At 37.5% G+C, this 22,338-nt stretch overlaps 1 protein-coding gene across 1 annotated transcript in view; it reads left to right on the forward strand.

The window, feature by feature from the left end:
* LOC311286326 (NACHT, LRR and PYD domains-containing protein 3-like) overlaps positions 1 to 21,029 on the forward strand; it is a 39,000-nt gene extending 17,971 nt beyond the window's left edge. The window contains exons 4-9 of the mRNA XM_084402491.1: positions 2,963 to 3,091; positions 5,052 to 6,917; positions 7,070 to 7,243; positions 7,336 to 7,509; positions 10,316 to 10,362; positions 16,482 to 21,029. Of these exons, the coding sequence (XP_084258617.1) occupies positions 2,963 to 3,091; positions 5,052 to 6,917; positions 7,070 to 7,243; positions 7,336 to 7,509; positions 10,316 to 10,362; positions 16,482 to 17,011 (2,920 nt within the window). The 3' untranslated portion in view covers positions 17,012 to 21,029. The remainder of the gene's footprint in view (positions 1 to 2,962; positions 3,092 to 5,051; positions 6,918 to 7,069; positions 7,244 to 7,335; positions 7,510 to 10,315; positions 10,363 to 16,481) is intronic.
* Positions 21,030 to 22,338: the final 1,309 nt, after the last annotated feature.

Consider the following 22,338-nt stretch of genomic DNA (forward strand, 5'->3'; position numbering starts at 1 on the left):
TTGTCCAATAATTAGAATCTCTGTTTTTTCAGAATTTAGAAGTAGGAAATTACGAGTCATCCAGTTTTTTATATCAGCTATGCATTCTGTTAATTTAGTGAATTGGTAAGTTTCGTTAGGTTTTGAAGAAATATAGAGCTGAGTATCGTCGGCATAACAGTGGAAGCTAATTCCATGTTTCCTAATGATATCTCCTAATGGCAGCATGTACAGAGTGAACAGCAGCGGTCCTAGTACTGAGCCCTGTGGTACGCCATACTGAACTTGTGATTGATAAGACATCTCTTCATTTACTGCTACAAACTGATAACGGTCAGATAAGTATGATTTAAACCATGCTAGTGCAATTCCACTAATGCCAACATAGTTTTCTAGTCTATTTAAAAGAATGTCGTGGTCAATGGTGTCAAACGCAGCACTAAGATCGAGTAACACTAATAGAGAGACACAACCATGATCGGATGATAAGAGCAAATCATTTGTTACTCTAACGAGAGCAGTCTCAGTACTATGGTATGGTCTAAATCCGGACTGAAAATCCTCGCAGATATCATTTCTTTCTAGAAAGGAACATAGTTGTGAAGATACTGCCTTTTCTAGTATCTTTGACAGAAAGGGTAGATTCGAGATCGGCCTGTAATTGACTAATTCTGAAGGATCAAGTTGCATTTTTTTAACAAGCGGTTTAATCATAGCCAGCTTAAAGTTTTTTGGTACGTATCCTAGAGACAAAGAGGAATTAATGATATTAAGAAGAGGATCTATGACCTCTGGAAGCATCTCTTTCAGTAGCTTAGTCGGTATAGGGTCTAACATACATGTTGTAGATTTAGATGATTTAACGAGTTTAGTAAATTCTTCCTCTCCTATAGCAATGAATGAATCAAATTTTTTCCTCAGGGAGACTACAATGCACTGCCTGATGCGATACTGTAGTAGACGGTTGCATAGTTATAATTTTATCCCTGATATTATCAATCTTATAAGTGAAGAAGTTCATAAAGTCATTACTGCTGTGCTGCTTGGAACCTTCTGTGTTTGAAGCTTTCTTTTTCGTTAGTTTAGCCACTGTTTCAAATAAATACCTAGGATTATGTTTATTTTCTTCTAATAGGTTTGAAAAATAAGCAGATCTAGCAGCTTTTAAAGCCTCTCTGTAAGCAATCGAGCTCTCTTTCCATGAAATGCGAAATACCTCTAATTTTGTTTTCTTCCAGTTGCGCTCCATTTTTCTGGCTGCTCTCTTAAGGGCCTGAGTGTGCTCGTTGTACCACGGCGTTGGATTATTTTTTTTAATCTTCTTTAAGCGCAAAGGAGCAACTGTGTCTAAAGTGCTGGAAAAGAGAGAGTTAAAAGTTTCTGTTGCAATATCAAGTTTTTCTAAGCTATCCGGGATGCTAAAATGATGAAACTGATCAGGAAGATTATTAATAAAGCAATCTTTAGTAGCAGAAGTGATAGGTCTAACATATTTGTAACACGGAGTCGGCTTTGCAGCCTTGGCTAAATGTAATTTACACGAGACTAGATAATGATCTGAGATGTCATCGCTCTGCTGCAGAATTTCAACGGCATCAACATCTATTCCATGTGATAATATTAGATCTAGAGTATGATTACGACGATGAGTAGGTCCTGACATGTTGTCTAACTCCAATTGAGTTTACAATGTCTTTAAATGCCAATCCCAATGCATCTTTTTCATTATCGATGTGTATATTAAAATCACCAACAATTAGTACTTTATCTGCAGCCAATACTAACTCTGATAGAAAGTCCGCAAATTCTTTGATAAAGTCTGTATGGTGCCCTGGTGGCCTGTATACAGTAGCCAGCACAAATCTCAAACGTGATTTATCATTTTTACTATATATTTTTACATTAAGCACTAACACTTCAAAAGAATTATATTCGAAACTTGATTTCTTAGTGGTTTTGAAAATATTACTATAAATTACAGCAACACCACCCCCTTTGCGTTTCAGACGGGGTTCATGTTTATAACAGTAATCTTGCGGGGTGGACTCATTTAAAGTAATGTAATCGCTTGGTTTTAGCCAGGTTTCTGTCAAACACTGCACATCTAGGTTATTAAAACATCTAGGCTTTATGCAGCAATGCATGCTGGGAGCCACCATATTATACAATGAATGGCTGCCAGAATGCATTGCAACATTAAGCATGTCACCATTGTTGAGATTCATAAGCTGATTCTTGATGTTTTCTTGCAATGTAATTATAAATTAAAATTCTGAATCTTTGATCTTTGGCAAAAAAAAAAAAAAATATATATATATATATATATATATATATTGGTGGTAAAAATCTATTAATAACAAGTGACCTTTTTGGGTCAGTGATGACATTTGTGAAACTTTTTTCTTTATGATGATGAAATGTATATCACCTGATAATCTTTGTTTGTGGTTTTCTTTGCAACAAATTATGTGTTTTGGTAAACACTGTTACAAAGACAACAATTAACATACACAAATATAAAGAGTCAAACTGCCCAACTAAAGGAAACACTGATCACCATAATGGTGACCAAACATTTTCAATATAACATCAACATTTAAATCTTCTGTAGATGATTGACAAAAATAAGGTCAAACTGGTTTGTAATAACAGAGATTTCATGTATTCTCAGTTGATTTCATCTAAGGCTGTGTCTGTAAGTCAGTTGTAGTTCTTTTGTTTCTCTTTTCTTCAGTGATTCTGCTTGTTATCATCAGGTGTCTTCAATAATCGAACAATCATCACTCAATTAATCACTTATCTAATTAACTCAACACTGCTTCAGTGTTACTTTTAACACCCTGCTGGTGGTTCCCATATGAACACCGATCGGTGTTAATTTAACACTGGAGAATTTACTGTGTATCAACCTTTAAAACTGTGTGCTAAAACTTTTTAACATGTAAATTTAGTTGATGTTGTGTTTTTTGTATGTTGTGATCAGGTCTGTGCCGTCCTCTACATCCCAATATCAGACCCATATTATGCAGGTCAAAACTGAAGCAGCCCTGCAGACACACACACTGGAGACTAGAGACCTGCAGAGAGTGAAAGACCATCACAAAACCAGCAAGTATGAGAAATTATTTGAGGGAATGAAATTACTAGGGCTGGACCCGAATATTCGAATATTCGTTCGGTGGGTTGGTATTCGATTTGAAAATTTGACATTCGAATATTCTGTTTGTTTTTTTGTTTGTTTGTTTTTTCACACCTGGGATCCCCTGCGAAACGGTTCTCATTCGCGCTTGAATAAGGCCGGCAACACACTGGCTGCGTGGCGTGAGCGTCTCAGCTGCGTGGCGTGTCCGTTTTTATTTTGGCTCCCATGTTAACAGGTTGGAGTTTGCACACTGCCTGCGTGAGACACGCGTCTCAGGCGCGGCTCGAGCCACGTGGAAAACGCGTGCATGCTAGAAATAGAACCGACGCCTGGTAAGTGTTCCAGCAACGGGAGTGTTCTCTGGCTAGAGCGCAGAACAGCAGAGTTTGTATGGACCGAAGTGCATGCCTGAGCTTGTGTTTTGGGTTGAGCTGCGTTGCTTTGACATTGTGGAAAATAATAAAACAAAATGTATTAGCCTTTTTACCCGTTATTATCAATCTAAATCAATCTCGTTTTTAATTTAACTTAATTTCGTTTTTTCTTTATTTAAATGTCATTTTTCTTTATTTAAATTTCGTTTTTCTTTATTTAAATATACCCTTTACTGTGTCAGTAATTTGTTAGTCAGAAAAATATTAGGCTACGTTCACACTGCAGGGCTTAATGCTCAATTCCGATTTTTTGAAAAAATTAGATTTTTTTGCAAGGCCGTTCACATTTCCAATTAAATGCGACCTTTTGTGATCTCCTGTGTGAACGTGAAATGACCCAGAAGTGACCCGCATGCGCAGAAGAGTACTCAACGGTCAACGACGTCACTTGTTGTTTGCGGAAGTAGCTAAACTTCAACCAGAGCCATATAGAGAGAATATATCTCTCTATATGGCTCTGACTTCAACTAACTGTGATTCTCACACACACACACGATCGCGCGCAGCGACCGTTACACAAGATCCAGACAGCAGCCGCTGATATCTAATATCAGCACAAATAAGTTAACAACGTTAGTCTACTCTTATTCACATTGTATATATAATGATGGTGGCCGTGGGCTTTTATTTATTTTTTTAGCAGCTAACGGGCTCGTCGAGGTCGACCCGTTCGGCAGATTTACCTCAGCTCGACGAATATGCAGTCCGTTTTCAAACCGACGACTACTTCAAAGCAGAATTATGACGTTTTTCGCGTATCAATGACGTGCGGGTCGGATACATGCGACCTGGCCGTTCAGACTGAAGTCGCATTTCAAAAGATCGGATATATATCGTATTTGGGACCACATACCCAAGTGGCCTGGGTCGCATTTGAAAAGATCGGATCTGTGTCGTTCAGACTGTCATGAAAAGATCAGATACAGGTCGCATAGGGGCAAAAAAATCGGAATTGGGTCGTTTCAGCCTGCAGTGTGAACGTAGCCTTAGACTACCTTAAAAGTATTGCTTAATTTAACAGACCTGTGTGTGTGCGTTTTATATCACTAGTGCAGTGTCCGTTCTCGGAGCATATAAGCCCTGCCCTCGTGAGGCGTGCCGCTTCCCGCTCACGCTGTTCTGTAGTTTACTAAAGGTTTATTAATTCTGAATGTGTCGCGTCTCGCGTTTCCATCTATATTGCACCAAATGCGACACTGCACTCCCTTGTGAAGTCGATTGGATGAACGGTTGTCGAAATAATCAAAATGCAAACGGACATACAGACACATAGAGATTCCTGCCTTTATTAGAGAGAAGAATATGTTCAGCACCCTCTCTCCGAAGCGTAGAATATTCGATGTTCATTACTACCGAAGCTTCGAAGCTCAAAAAATGGTATTCGGACCAGCCCTAGAAATTACAGGGTGCATGTTAATGTCAAGTGATAAATGCTGCTATTGTAATCTCTGTTTTTTTTTTTTTTTTTTTGCTGCTCTTTTTTAACTTTATTTCAGGAGGAGGAAGAAACATGAGCTGATCAGATCTGAGCCATCCCCTACATCCTACTATCAGATTCACCATAGGCAGAACAAAACTGAAGCAGCCCTGCAGACACACACATTGGGGACTGGAAACCTGCAAAGAGTCAATGACCAGCACAAAACCAGCATGAAGAACAAGTATGAGAGATTATTTGAAGGAAACAAACTCCAAGAGAATGAAACCCTCCTGAACAGGATCTACACACAGCTCTACATCATAAAGGGAGAGAGAGAAGGAGTGAATGAAGAACATGAGATTTTACAGATGGAGAAAACGGCCAGAACACGACACTCACAAGACACTCCAATTGACTGCAATGACATATTTAAAGCTTCACCTGTACTAGGATGTGAGAAGAAAGATCAAATCAGGACTGTTCTTACTAAAGGCATCGCTGGAATCGGGAAAACCGTCTCTGTGCAGAAGTTCATTCTGGACTGGGCAGAGGGAAAAGCCAATCAGGATGTAGATTTCATGTTTGTGCTTCCATTTAGAGAGTTAAACTTGATAGGAGATCATCAGTACAGTCTTCACAAACTTCTGCTGGACTTTCATCCTGAACTTCAAGGTCTGGACTCAAAGATTTATGAGGAGTGTAAAGTTTTGTTCATCTTTGATGGTCTGGATGAAAGCAGAATTACACTGATGTTTTCTGATGCTCAGAAAGTTTCTGATGTGACTGAGACTTCATCAGTGGGTGTGTTGATGTCAAACCTCATTAAAGGAGAGCTGCTTCCCTCTGCTCTCATCTGGATCACCTCCAGACCAGCAGCAGCAGATCAGATCCCCCCCAATTACATCAACCTTCTGACAGAAATTCAGGGGTTCAATGAGCCTCAGAAGGAGGAATATTTCAGGAAGAGAATCAGTGACGAGCATCAAGCCAGCAGAATCATCTCACACATCAGAAGAGCAAGAAGCCTCCACATCATGTGCCATATACCCGTCTTCTGCTGGATCTCGTCCACTGTGCTTCAGAAGCTCCTGACAGAAGATCTGAGTGCAGAAATCCCTCAAACTCTGACTGAAATGTACATCCACTTCCTGTTGAATCAGAAGTATGAAGAGAGAGATCCAGAGAAACTGCAGTCCAACAGAGAGGAGATTGTGAAACTTGCTGAAGTGGCTTTTAAACAGCTGATGAATGGCAATGTGATGTTCTACGAGGAGGACCTGATTGAGAGCGGCATAGACGTCACTGACACAGTGTATTCTGGGATTTGCACTAAGATCTTTAAGGAGGAATCTGTGATTCATCAGAGAAAAGTCTACAGCTTCATTCACCTGAGCGTTCAGGAGTTTCTCGCTGCATTCTATGCATTTTATCATTATGCAATCAAAATTTTTGACACGTTGCAGTTTTGTGATGTGATGCATATCCTGCAAAGGGATGCAACAGATAAAGCTCTTGAGAGTAAGAATGGACACCTGGATCTGTTCCTGCGGTTCCTGCTGGGCCTCTCACTGGAGTCCAATCAGAGACTCTTACATGATCTACTGACGCACACAGAGAACAACTCAGAGAGCATCAGGAGAACCACACAGTACATTAAAGAGAAGATCAAAGGTGGTCATGGACTCTCCCCTGAAAGATCCATCAATCTGTTCCTCTGTCTGCTGGAAGTCAAAGATCAGACTCTGTCCAGAGAGATTCAGGAGTTTGTGAAATCAGACAAACTCTCAGAGGAGAAACTCTCTCCTGCTCAGTGCTCAACAATCGCCTACATGCTTCAGATGTCAGAGGAGGTGCTGGATGAGCTGGACCTCAAGAAATACAACACATCTGATGAGGGTAGAAGAAGACTGATACCAGCTGTGATCAACTTCAGAAAAGCTCTGTGCGTGTTTAATTTTGTCCTAATATCTTAAATTGTGTCTTAACCATTTCATTTAAATGTATTTTACAAATAAATAATGATATAATGGAAATACAGTTGAAGAATGAGGTTAAGAATTTCATTTTGTTTGAATTTGTTTGAATCTTTTTCAGTCTTGCCTGCTGTAATCTCACTGGTCAGTCCTTTGAAATTATATCATCAGCTCTACAATCCTCAAGCTCCGTCCTCAGAGAGTTGGATCTGAGTAACAATGACCTGCAGGATTCAGGAGTGGAGCTGCTCTCTGATGGACTGAAGAGTCCAATCTGTCAGCTGGAGATACTGAGGTGTGTTAGAGCATATCAGGGATAATGTACTGTCAGCCGGACATAATGTTGATGTGTGTTTGTTAATGATCTGACTGTGTGTGTGTCTGTAGGTTGTCTGGCTGTATGGTGACAGAGGAAGGCTGTGGTTATGTGTCTTTAGCTCTGAGTTCAAACCCCTCACACCTGAGAGAGCTGGATCTGAGCTACAATCACCCAGGAGAATCAGGAGTCCAGCTGCTCAATGACAAATTGAAGGATCCAAACTGTACTCTGCAGTTTCTCAAGTATGTTTAGACGTTATTACTCATACGTGTGTCTAAGGCCCCATCCACACTACTGCATTTTAGTTTAGAAACGGAGAATTAAAACAAATACAATCTCCGTCCACACAAGCATTTTAGCTGTGTATTGATCTCTGTCCACATTAAAACGACTGAAAACGCGGATCACGTGACCATTCATCAACACTGGGCATGCGCGTGCCGGTGTAAACCTAGAGACTTTCAAACATAGACTGTAAAAAAATGCTTTCAAATATCAAAATGTCATCTATTAATATGTATTTGTGTCAAAATGACATAAAAACATCTTTTCCTATTCTATTTTGCCTGGAAACGCTTCCAACACGCTTGCGTGTCGCATGAAAAATAGGCGTCGGTTCTATTTCTAGCATGCACACGTTTACCGCGCGAGCCGCGCCTGAGACGCGGCAGTTTCTTACTGTAAGAAACTGTTCCAGCGGGTGGAGTTTACTGGTACTGAATATTACCTGTGTATACTCCATGACTGATGACACCCAATCATAGAGCCGAGCGTGAGCCTCTGCATTATCTTTTCTAAAGTCCTCCGTTTTGACCCGTCTTCACTAAAACGCCCTCCGGAGATTCAAAACGCAAAATGGGGTCGGCAGCGTTTCTAAACTTCTCCATTTTAGGTCTTCGTTTTTGCCGTTTTAGTCTGGACGGGAGGTGCAAACGTAGCAAAAGGTCTCCGTTTCTAAACGAAAACGCAGTAGTGTGGATGGGGCCTAAATGTGATTAGGGGTCACCTAAGAGGGATCTTTTGTTAAGAAATAATATTTTTATGGTCTTGTTACTTTTTAACTGGCTTTATCTGATGTAATACAGTAGAATTCACAAATATCACATAAGAGAAAACAGTGAACAGTTGTTATATCGAATTTTGAGGGTGTAAACATAGAGAACTGTTACTTTAATACCAAATTAACTTTAAGAATTTTTTTTTTATTACAACCTATATATTTTTAAATTCCTACTAGGATTCGAGAGAGCCGAGTGTTAAAGGGTAACACCTTGCTGTAACAAGTTGCAGTACTTATTTTAAAACTTTTGTTGTGGTCTTTTTTGCAATGTTTGATTGCAATGTTTTGTTGTCTGTGCTGACCTGGACATATGATTCACTCTGTGCTATCCTGTCTTTGGTCTAGAGCACACTGGTGTGTGCTGCAGTGGTTCACGTGACACAGATGCAAAATCAGGGGCTGTATTCACACAAAAAAAATCTTAAGGCTAATTGTTGCTCCTAAGCAACTCTTAAGAATTAGGGTCATGTTGCTCCTAATATTAGGACTAATACATTTTTCGTCTAGAGGGAATTCACATAGCATTTAATGCTAAAATTACTGTAGTTCTTAAACCCAGTACAGCTTAAAGGGGACCTATTATACTAATTTTTAAGATATGTAAAATAAGCCTGATTTCCCCGGAGTGTGTATGTGAAGTTTTAGCTCAAAATGCCTTACAGATCATTTTTATAGCATGTTAAAATTGGCACTTTTTGGGGGTGAGCAAAAATGTGATGGATCCAAATGATTTGGATTTGCTGTTGTAGAAAGATTTTGTCAAAGACTAAAGGTATACGACCAAACCTCTGGCTGCCGACCAAAAGACTTGAGGTTTATGCACCTCAGCTGTGTTGTGTATAAGCACTGCTATGACAAGAAGACAGATGGCAAAGAACTTTGGTCTGTAGTGAGAGCACCACAGCAATTCAGGTAGTTTTACAGTCCTGTAGTTTGAGCTTGCAGTCATGCAGTGTCAAAAGGTCGGAACAGCTGGTTTGAAAAAAATGGAGCTTCACGAGAATCGCAACCTCATCTGATGCATAAAAACCCTACACTTCCCTATAACATAATTATATATATATATATATATATATATATATATATATATATATATATATATATATATATATATATATATCATTTAAAAAAAATTTTTTTTACAGAACACCCAAAATATTTTTTCAACTAATATAATTATGATCACATAGCCTACTTGTATATTTTATATTATTGATCAATATGTGAATCCGTTGACCAGGCTACACATGACACGAGTTGTGGTCTCATTCATTTCTATGAGATTAGCTAGAACTGTATTGATCCCACACTTGTATGTCACGGACTTCTGAAGCTTTGTTTGGTCACATGCTTTTTCTGCTCTGCGATGATAAGCTAGATGTGTTGGAGAAAACAAGTCTGACCACCAGATGTCACTAATGTGCATTGTGTTAAAAGCTTCGAGTAATGAACCTTTTTTTCGGCACAATTTGATGAAAGCTTCAAATGCTTCAGAAAGCTTCGGTTTCCCATCACTACACAGTGGCAACATTCTAGCATAACTACACAAAGAATGCACAGGAAGGCACCATAAGCCAGTGCAAACAAGGTAACAATACACAGGTGTACTGAATGAAGCCATAATGAGTTCAGGCAAAGGATCGTGGGGAATGTAGTCCTTAATAGTGACACAGAGACAAAACGAGTGTCCTCTGGAAGAGCTTATATGCACTCCAGCTGGAGGATGTGACAATTTGGATTAAACCGCTTGATTCATTTGTATTACTTTTAGGGACATCAATCTCTCAGGTTTAATTAACAATATCTTAATTTGTGTGTTGAAATAATCTCTGATGGGTTTGGAATGACATGAGGGAGAGTAAATGATATAAATAAACTCATATGTAAACTCATATTAAACTCTAATTTTATTTGCAATTTTATGAATCTTCCCACATATCATGTAATTTTTGTTTGTTTGTTTTGTGTATGTTTTTGTCTCTGTATAGTTTGGACCATGGTGGATATTTCAGGATCACACCAGGGCTGGCAAAATGTAGGTCCTACACACACACACACACACACACAAACGTACACACACACTGGTAGGGCTGGGTAAAAAATATAAATTCCTCGATTTAAATCGATTGTCATTTTGAAGAACCGTTATCGATCCTTAAATCTCTGTCAATAGCCCTATTTGAACAGGAATAGTTTTAATAGGGTTGTTAGTGAATTTGTTTGATGTGAAATTGTGAAAATTCCAGTGCAAATGACCTAGTGTTTTAGAATGCCCATTTAATACCAGTGTTAAGTAAGAGTAAGATACTTGTCTAGATTTCACTGCTCAATTATTAATTTAAACAGCCACTGCTATAAAACTCATTAAAGTTGACTTAAATCTTAAAATCGATTCTTAGATGCATCGCGATGCGAACATGGACGATTCTGAATCGATTCAAAATGTCAAAAATCGCTAAAAATAAAAAAATAAAATAAGTATTTTTTTTTCTCTAACAACGTAATATTGACGGAACGCAAAAGGCGGAACTCTAAAGTGGACGTGCAGTGCGCGGACAGTCTGTGGCGTGCACATAACAGAGACGCGCACATAACAGAGACGCATGATGGTTGAGCGCCAAATTCGAACGGCACTCTCTTCGTTAAAAGTTAACGTTTGGTAAATTGGCAATTTCATTGTGACTCATTTAGTATTTTTTGTATGAGAGCTGCTTTCTGTATTGTTTAGTTTTCACATCAATATGCTGTAAACCGATCTGTTATACGTACATTATACTGCCCTCAACAGTCACAGTATGTATCAGTGCAATGCCAGTCACAAAAAGTAAAATTTTGACAATGCTCTCTGCAGATGTTCATTTACTTTTTTTGTATAAGCTGTTTTTGATTGTGGTATACAGCAAACATTTCAAGTCATAACTCTTTATTATTTAGTTGTGTATAAAAGCGGCTTTGTATGTTACTAATTATTCAGAATATGCATAAGTCCACAAGCATTATGTTTGTATGAGAGCTGCTGGTACATCATTCTATATTTTTGAACTAAAACTGTTTGTGATTTTGCTACAGCAAAATGTTTTTGTTTTTTTGTCTGAAGGATTATATTGCTCATTGGAAATAACAGGAGGATGTTGGTTAGAAGTCTATTATTAGGGATGTCCCGATCAGGTTTTTTTGCCCTCGAGTCCGAGTCATTTGATTTTGAGTATCTGCCGATACCGAGTCCCGATCCGATACTTCTATAATACATAAAAAAAAGAATAAAGAAGAGCGAAAAAACAGATCCAGGATGTTCCTTATTTTTTATTTAATTCACCTTATTTTAACATTCAACAACTCTGTTAACAAACAGAGCACTTCTGTGAGGTAGCTTGAACAATCAAGTAATAAATAAATTCTTCACTTTTGGACTTAAGTGCAACAGTAAATATAAAAAAGTCTAATATATAAACAAATAGCACCTCAACTTAAAATACCCGGCAGGCATGTAAACAAATAAAAAATAAAAGTGCCACAGTGTTTGCAAAGCCAGTAATGTGCTTTTAGGAACTGCACTCCTAACTCTTATGCCGGTTTCACACTGCACTGTTAGCAGAGCGTGCAGCGCGTATTTTTAGTCTAGTCTTTACAGCATTCACACCGCGCGCAGAGGTGGCGCGGCAGTGCGTATAGCAGAGCAGAGCAGGAGTGCCGCGATCGTTTCGGCGCCGAGTCTAATTTTGCTGCGCCGCTTTAGCTGAATTAAAGTGACAATACATTGATCATGGCCAAAATACACCGCAGTTTTATCCAAAAAGTGCATTGATGATATCTATTGTGTTTTAAACAGTCAATCAAATGACCAACAGCAATGTAAAAAAAAAAAAATGTCCAAAAACAAACTTGTTGCCATACCAATAAAAACAAAGATGAACCAAAAGTTATATAAATGAAATTATTAATAAAATAAGCTTCTTGACAAGTCTTTTCTCTTAAATGTATTTGAAAACGAAAAAAAGCAATGCCAACTTATCCATTATAGAGTACTCTGTCTGTACACAACCCGCGGTTCAGCCGCGCGTGACAAACACTGCCAGTGTGAAAGCAAAACGCGCGTGTCCTGCTCCTGCTCACCATAGGCACTGCTCCTGCGCTGCTTACGCGCGTGCAGTGTGAAACCGGCGTAACTCTGTGCCACCGCATAACTATAGATGTGTTAAAAAATAATGAGAATATATATACATATATATCCGAGTCCTGATCGGGAGGTAACGTCCGATTCCGATCGAGTCTGAAAACACGTGATCGGGCCCGATTTCCGATCACGTGATCGGATCGGGACATCCCTATCTATTATTAAATGCTAGAGATTCAGAATATGCTGAAGTTTGTTAGTATGCTGCTGGTACAGGCACACATTTATATTTTTGTTGGTTCTTTGGTTGGGACATATGCTGGCAAATGTAACCTTACAGTTGACTTGCCAAATTACTTCCATTTGTTTTATTAATAAAATTAATATAGGTAGTATTGGAAGTAAATTCGTTATGGGTCATCATAAATACTTTGCTTTAAAAGTACCATGTAGTCCAAAAAAAAAAAAAAAAAGATGCATCGATAATCGTTACCCTCTGACAGTGTTGGGTATAGTTACTTTGGAAAGTAGTTAATTAGGTTACAACGTTACCATCAATTAAAAGTAATCAGTTACGTTACAGCGTTATCTATTCATAAAAGTAACGCGTTAGAGTACTCATGCGTTACCAAAAATTAAAAGCCGTTTGCAGCGGCTCACACAGACACAGCCCCCGGCCCCTTTAAATGCACCTAGAAGTCGTGACTCCTGACAATGAATAACGTCAGTCATCCGACTAAATTAACACTGCAGGATAACAATAACAGGAAAGACAGTCAGCAATAGGCTATTCCACATGGCGTTTTATTTATTTATTTATTATCACAGAACATATTAATCAAAATTCGCACCTACCCAGCCCGGGTAGCCTAGGCTACTGTATATGAGCACCATACAAGATAACTCCTGATTTTTTCTTTAAATCTAATGCAGTTATCAAAGTGTATCAAGTGTGCTTACTTGTAAACACAACCTGAGGTAAACAGGCTTGCAGATTTAAATCCATTTAGAAATGAACAACCAGTCAACGATCTAACCGAAATTAACAGCTGCCTGTCAAACAAAAATGATTACAAACCGAATTAAATTTTTGGCGGTCGACAGAAGCTTTTCACCAACGCAGAGTGAGCATTTTCTTTTCCTTTTCGTTGACAAATTGAACATGATGTGCGTACTTCCATAATCCAAACGCTGTCTTCTCTGCCATCTTGCCGGGAGTTAAAAAAAAAAAAAAAAACACACACACACACACACACACACACACACACACACACACACACACACACACACAGGGTCAGAGGCGCATGCAGGGCACAGACGTATCACAGCCATTGACTTTACGATCACAGCGCTTCGGCTCCGCTGATATACCCGCAGGTGGCAAAGTAGACCTAAGCCTACTGTCTGACAAAAAGCAGGCTGCAGTCGGGATTTTCCTTTCCTTAAAATAACGGATTACTTTTAAAAAAAAATAACGAAGTTACTGATTACTTAACGCAAGAAACTAACGCGTTAAGTTACACATTTCACGAAAAAGGTAATTAGAGTACTCTAACACGTTACTTTGTAACGCGTTACCCACAACACTGCCCTCTGAATCGTAATCGAATCGAATCGTGAGGTGCCTAGATATTCCCACTCCTAACTGCTGTGAGAAAGTAGACAAGCTGGTGCTGTACAATACAGCATACATGACATAAACCATAGCAGATCTACACAGGTGGAGCTGGGGAAGGTGGGGGGTTTCTGAAAGCTACAGCAAATGCTGACTAGGAGTGGTTAATCTGTCTGATTTCCCAATTCGATTCGATTACGATTATTGAAGTCCTGATTCGATTACAGTCGATTTTCGATTATTAACGATTCTTGATTAGCGATTATTGATTTTCCAGTTCACAACAGTAAACGAAAATACACTACAAAGTGATTGCAGTATTAAAAAAAGTCAGCTGCTGAATTACTTAACTCTTGTATTGAGTAACAACAACTCAAAGCACTTTCTGTGTCGTGTAGTTATAACTTCAGAATTATTTGTATGTAGCTTATGTTCTGTAGAACACATAAATGAATACATCACATTGTGTTGTGACTCATCAAGTTGAACTAAACAACAACAAATAAATTAAAGGCTTATTTCCTTTAGGAAGTAGATCAAAACCAACATACTGTAGAAATTGGACAATTTTCTTCTAGAAAGACAAGGTGTTCAGGTGGAGGAAGACTGCAGGTTGCAGTCGAAACATGTCAAGGTAAAGAAAAAGTTTTTTGTCCACCTGAACACCTTGTCTTTCTAGTAGGGCTGCACGATTATGACAAAAATCATAATTGCCGATTATTCCCTTGAAATTGTAATTGCGATTATTAATTACGATTATCACAATTTACATTGAATATATATATATATATATATAGGCATATTATTATACATGTTTACTTAAAAATTGTGAACACACACACAAGTACTGTCCCCCTTTACTTATCATAGACATAAATTGTTAGAATATGACTAATAGTAAAGACTACTAATAAATAAACATTAGGCCTAAGCTAAAGCTTTTAAATAGCAGTCCCAAACTAGCTTTTGTTAATACAATGTTGGTATGAGCCACCACAGTCTTTTACAAATATAAAAAATAACACAAAGTGAAAATAAAGTGGCATTTTGGGGTTAATATTGAAACGACAGTTACCATGGTGAATACACAATACTAACAAGAACTGTTAATGAAACATGGAAACTGCTCCTGGTGAATAGAATAAAAATCATCCATGCATGCAAATCCTTCTCAGCTAACACACGACGTACCAGTAACGTGATTAATTGGTATTTTACTTTTATTTCATGACTTATTAATTTACAACTTAACAACGTTGCATGCTCGTAGTTTCCTTTGCACTTTATATACAGTGAAGCGATACACGGCGCGCGCCTCCGCATTTGCGCGTGCAATTGAAGAGTGTACGCTACGAGGACAGTATAACGGCTGACAGCACAGGAATGTCCGTTTTTCTGAGGTGAAATACTTTTTTTTTTTTTTACCGTACACATATGTCACTGCCTGGTAGTTCCTATTGTGCTGGGTTTTCTGAAGTAGTTGTGATTCGCCTCTCATAACATAACATGCTCTAAATGCACGCACGTGGATTATTTTTTTTTTTTTGTAATCGCGGCTTTGAACGATTACGTAATCGTGGCATCCGTAATCGTAATCGCGATTAGAAATTCGATTAATTGTGCAGCCCTACTTTCTAGAAGAAAATTGTCCAATTTAGCGGGAAATGTGGGCCCTCAAGTTGCTCGTATTGTCGCAGTAACAGTGTCGACAGACGGCATGCGTTCTATCAACATGTTTAGAGCTCCTGCCATGAAAACCAAAATGAATCCACACGCTTGCTTTGAGTCCAGATGGAGCTGGGTGGATCGGTTGGTTGCTCGTTCCTGGTTCTTCCATTTTACACACCTGCTCTCACTCGCTCTGGCTGCCGTTACACGCGCTTGCTAACTGGAACTGGGCGCGTTCGTGATGTTCAACTTCTGGTATAACATTTTTTACAAAATAAAATGAAAAAAAAAAAAAAAAAAAAAAACGATTTTTGAAAATTTAATAATCGATTCATACTCGTCCATAACATACTCGCGATTAATCAATAATCGATTTTTTTTCACCACCCCTAATGCTGACCAAGTATTTGAAGGTTGAGCAGCGAGCTCATTGGCTACTGATACAGCACGGACCAATCAGCTGTGTCCTACAGAGAATGATGTGATTACAAGCCGATTGAGTTAAAGACCTATCAGCCTGCGCCATCTAGAGTTTCATGACAGAACTTTGTATATTCTATCCTTTACACTAACCTTACACCTAAAATTATAAGCTGTTTTCCTCATGGGGACCAAAAAATGTCAAAATTTACAGTTATTATCTACACTGTGGAGACGTTTGGTCCTCATAATGTAGGGTTTACCGAGTACACACACACACACACCTGTGCATATTTAACAATGTCAAAGATGTGCTGATCTCTCTTGTTGTGTTCAGATGCCTGTGATCTCACACTGGATATAAACACAGCACACACTCAACTCATCCTGTCTGAGGACAACAGAAAGGCAGCATGTGTGAAAGAGAAACAGTCGTATCCTGATCATCCAGACAGATTTGAGCTCCAGGAGCATGTTCTGTGTGGAGAGAGTCTGACTGGACGCTGTTACTGGGAGGTTGAATGGAGTGGCTCGGGTCATGTAGCAGTGGCATATAAAGGAATCGACAGGAAAAGTGGGACTGACTGTTGGTTTGGACTGAATGATAAGTCCTGGAGTATGTACTGTTCTGATATGAATTACACAGTCTGGTTCAATAATGAAAGCACTGAAGTATCTGGCCCTTCAGCCCGCTCTAATAGAGTAGGTGTCTATCTGGACTGTTCTGCCGGCACTCTGTCCTTCTACAGCGTCTCTGACACACACACACTCACACACATATACACATTCAACACCACATTCACTGAACCCCTCTATGCTGGATTTGGGGTTTATCCCGAATCTTCAGTGTCTCTGTGTCAGATTTAACAACCTCCTGTGAGAAACCACAGAGACACATTTACACCTCAGAGCAAAAAAACGAACAGGTAATTACGATTTCATGCAATTGTCTCACAATTGTGAAATCAATAAATAGTCACAATTGTCAGAAATAGAGCTGCAATTGTGAGCTATAGTCACAATGTATGAGGTTGCTTTGCAAAAAACAAGTCATGTTGTAATATAAATTTGCAGTGTGTGATATAAAGTTACAGTTATGAGAAATAGTTGCAATTCTGAGATTTAAAGTCACATTGTAAGATGTAAAGTCACAATGACCAAAACAAGGCAACTTCCACAAGTGCAAATAAGAGATGGATCATTCAGGCTTTGTCATATTGCTAATATAACCGATATATAAATTATACTGTTAAATATATTAAGTATGACGAACACAAAATTGTTCATATCTGCATACCTGGTACACAGTAAATTCCCTGGTGTTAAAAGTAACACTGAAGCAGTGTTAGAGTTAATTAGATAATTAACTAATTAATTGAGTGATGATTGTTTGATTATTGAAGACACCTGATGATAACAAGCAGAATCACTGAAGAAAAGAGAAACAAAAGAACTACAACTGACTTCCGGACACAGCTTTAGATGAAATCAACTGAAAAGACATGAAATCGCTCTTACAAACCAGTTTGACCTTATTTCTGTCATTCATCAACAGAAGTTCTTTTTGAGAATGACAATTTTTTAGATTAAAATGTTTGGTCACCATCATTGTGATCAGTACTCCATCTAGTTGGGTGGTTTGACAATTTATATATATTTTTTAATGTTAGTTGTTGTCTTTGCAACAATGTTTACTGAAACACATAATTCGTTGCAAAGGAAATCATAAATTAAGATATTATGTATGTTTCATCAACATAAAAAAAATGTTTGACAAATGTCATAACTGACCAAAAAAGGCAACTTGTTATTAACAGATTTTTACCGTCAATATTTTTTTTCCAGAGATCAAACATTCGGAATTTTAACTTCTAAATACATTGCAAGAAAATAAACCGAAGACACATACACCCATACATATCCACACACAGACATCAAGAATTAGATTATGAATCACAACAATGGTGACATGCTTCATGCTGCAATGCATGCTGGGAGCCATTAGTTTTATAATATGGTGGCTCCCAGCATGCATTGCTGCAGGAAGCATGTCACCATTGTTGAGATTCATAAGCTAATTCTTGATGTCTGTGTGTGTCTTAAATAATTTGCTCCACAATGGTCAAAAAAAACAACAACACATAATTCAGAGTGTCTGTTCAGTGGCAAGAAATGATCATTGTTGAAATATTAATATTTTAATAACAAATACCATTTTTGCAAATTTGTGACATTAGTGAATCATTTTACTTCATGATGGTTAAAACTCCATCACTTAATCATCTTTGTTTCTGGCATACTTTGTAACAAAATTATGTGTTTTGGTAAACACTGTCACAAAGACCACAAACTTGAATAGCAAAGCAAAGAGTCAAACTGCCCAACTAAAGCAAACACTGATCACCATAATGGCGAATTTACTAAAACATATTATTTAAAATAAAACATCAACATCTACACCTCTATTAATTCTCAATAACTAGTTGGTAATAAGTGAAGCTGGTAATGCTGTTTGTGGAGTTGTTTAATCCTCCTCTGCTGAGATCTTCAGAGATTTAATGTCGTCTTTTATCTTCAGTTAATTTCATCTCTGGAAGTCAGTCGTAGTTCTTGTGTTTCTCTTTTCTTCAGTGATTCTGCTTGTTATCATCAGGTGTCTTCAATGCTTAATCATCACTCAATTAATCACTTAAATTATCTAATTAACTCTAACACTGCTTCAGTGTTACTTTTAACACCCTGCTGGTGGTTCCCATATAAACACCAAGCGGTGTTAAATTTAACACCAGGGATTTTACTGTGTATAGCTGTCTATCTGTGAGGGTTTGCCCTTTAACTGAGTCATGGTGTCTTATTTCCAGAGCTTGCTCTTATTCTTCCCTTTTGCACCATATTTGCATGGGATAGGTAGAGTTCATTTTAGCTCTCAAGTCTTTTATATATATCCATCTTAAATCATGTTTATAATGTTATTTCAATTAAGTGTGTTATTATTTATTTTTATTTTTTTTTATTATTATTTATCGAATGGTGATAAGATAGCACATTTACTCGAGACAGAACATGTAAGGGAGTTTCACCTGTAGAGGATGCTTGTTTGGGTGTTTATATCAAGTATGCTTTCTGTTTTATACAATTTTCTTGTGTAAAGCAATCTCTTTTGCTTCATTAGTTTTTTTGCTTTTTAGACTCTTTTGCACCATGATTGTGTGGGAGAGACAGGACATTTAAGAGCGATTCATTTGTGTTTATCAGAAGTGAAAAAAAAATATTCAGATGAATGAAAGCCTGTGTTTGAGTGTCTGATGGTGCTCAATATCTACACAACGCAGAAGTTGTGGTTTCGTCTATACTGATGTTTCTGCAGTTCACAAAACCATAAATGGTTTCGTGAATTCCAGCAACATCAGTCACGCTTGGCATCATGATCCACTGGTTTCATTAAGATGAATTAATTACTGAAGCCTTCAGAATATTTCCCAGCCAGCACAGCCATGTGGGCCCCAAATGGGTTTGACCTGGGCTATCTAACTGGGACCCAGACAGTTTTGTTCTCAGTTTCCATGTAGGCCCCACATGGGTTTGCCCAGATGAAATGAACACTGCTCAGTGTGCACACTACAGGCTGTTAAATGTAACACTGAATCAGTGTTGGAGTTAATGAGATAATTAAGTGATTGAATAATAATTTAGCATTATTGATGAACACCTGCTGTTAACAAGCAGAATCGCTTAAGGAAAGAGAAACACAAGAACTACAACTGACTTCCAGCCACAGCCTTAGATGAAATCAACTGAAGATAAAATACATAAAATATCTCAAGATCTGATTAAACAACTCCACAAACAGCTTTACCAGCTTCACTTATTACTAACCAGGTTGACTTTATTTCTGTTAGACGTCTACAGAAGTTCTTATTGAGAATTAACAGGGGTAACAATTTTTCCGACAGAAAAAAAAACAAAAAAAAACACTTATTGCAATGGCTAAAATTATCGCTATTAGCATAACTTAAATAATATCATCTTCTGCCACAGGGAAATTATGTATTCTGTGTTTTGTTGTAAAAAAAAAAAAATCTTGGCTCACTCTGTTTAACACAATTGTTATTATTATTATTACTATTTAACTTTGTATTTTAAAGCATGTAAGCATAAAAGTTTTTTTTTTTTTTTTATCAGAGAAAATTATATTAGTTTTGTTTTGTAGCTACCTAAGCATTTGGTTAGGTAACCTAAACAATTTACTTTCTTGCGCTAACATGTTTTATTTGAGTGAAAAAAATTTTTTTGTGTGTTTTTGTTTTATTTTATTGATGGATATTTCACGTGTTGCTGTCTTTTGTTTAATTTGTTTTTTAATTGTTCGAAATTAATATTTCATTCATGCATTCTTTCATTCATGAAAACAAATGATCAATTACAGCTTTTATTTTTACAGTGAAAATAAATTCCAGTTATTGATGAGTATGACTGTCTTCATTGGGTTGCAGCAGTGAGAGTAACAGGTGAAAATGTTTCTAATGTAACAGTTGCACAATGTAACACTGGGTTACTGGTTTTCTTTGCAGTTTGCACATGGGTTAATCACATTCACTGTCTGTCATGTTACATCTATAAAGTTTAGCAGTTATGGCCTAATGGATAGAGTCAGAGTTGTCAGAGAGTCTCTATACAATTCTTTAAAAAATATAACATTGCATAAATTATTCTTGAACTATCAAATAATTTAAAGGGAGAAGGTTACATTAAACACATACATTAGCTACATTTTTATGTTAAATCCACTTTTGTTTTATATATAATTGTTCAATAGTCTATACAGTGGGGCTGGGCGATATATCGCACGATATTGTTATGCGCATCTCATCAGTAAAGCCGGTTCCTTGATTAGTAGTAAATCGCCATCACCTGCTTTCAGATGGAGCGGCATTTACTACAAAGAGCCGTAGTTAACTGACAAGCTGAGCCATATCGCATTAATATTGCGGACGTATCGCCAGCGATAATTAATGCGATATGGCTCAGCTTGTCAGTTAACTACGGCTCTTTGTACACAGCAAAAACTCCAGTGTTAAATTAACACTCCTGGGAGTGTATATGAGTCCACACTCAAGAGTGTTGAAGTTAATGAGATAATTAAATGATTAATTTAGTGATGATTGAGCATTATTGAAGACACCTGATGTTAACAAGCAGAATCACTGAAGGAGAAAATCACAAATTGTAAGCCACCGTTATGGCGATCATTGTTTGCTTTAGTTGGGCTCTTGACCCTTATATGTTTACTTTAGATTTTGTTGGGCTGCTGTATCTGAGTTATAACTGCCAGATGAACAAAGAATAAAGTGATCTAATGGTGTTGGTTATATCGTCGTATCATCCAAGTGGATGCTACACACTGTTGGTGGTTGAGGAGAGATTCCCTGATATGATTGTAAAGTGCTTTGGGTGTACAGTAGTACATATGAAAGCGCTATATAAATGCCTCATTCATTCATTCATTATGACATTCATCATTTGAACTTGATCACTGAACTCATTAAGATCCTTCTTTCTGACTTAGATTTATGTTGTTGTTTAAAGCATAACTGTGAATCTGCATAAATGCCCAGAATTTTAGATATAATAGAAAGGATTTCTTAAAAGTTGTTTTAAAAAAAGCAAAAAAATGACTTTTAGGCACACACAGACGTCAAGATTCAGTCTATGCATCTCAACAATGGTGACGAGCAGAATATTCAATTAGGAAAAGTAAATTACATAGACAATTCAGATCATAATTTATTCATACCGCAATGCATGATGGGAGCCATTAATGAGTTGTGATTGGTGGCAGCCACTGCAACATGCTTTATTATTGTCACCATTGTTGAGATTCACAGGCTGATTATTGATGTCTGTGTTTCTAAATAAATTCATTTGAAAGTGTTTTGGTCAGAACAATATTATTAAATATTTTAGATTATAAGTAAAGTACTGATAATCATATGCTGTAGAATCTCAAAACTGCTGCTAACAAGTTAAATCAAACTATCTCAATAAGTTTCATTTTTCAGATCACAGCATGATTATGTCAAAAAATAACCAATACTATCAGATCACACTTTACTTTGTTCATTTAACTGTTATACATCAATAACAGCAGACAAACAACAGTAACATTTAAAGTAAATATATAAGGGTCAAGAGGC

This window comes from Rutilus rutilus, assembly GCF_951802725.1.
Source record: "Rutilus rutilus genome assembly, chromosome: 2".
NCBI classification, from domain to species: domain Eukaryota; kingdom Metazoa; phylum Chordata; class Actinopteri; order Cypriniformes; family Leuciscidae; genus Rutilus; species Rutilus rutilus.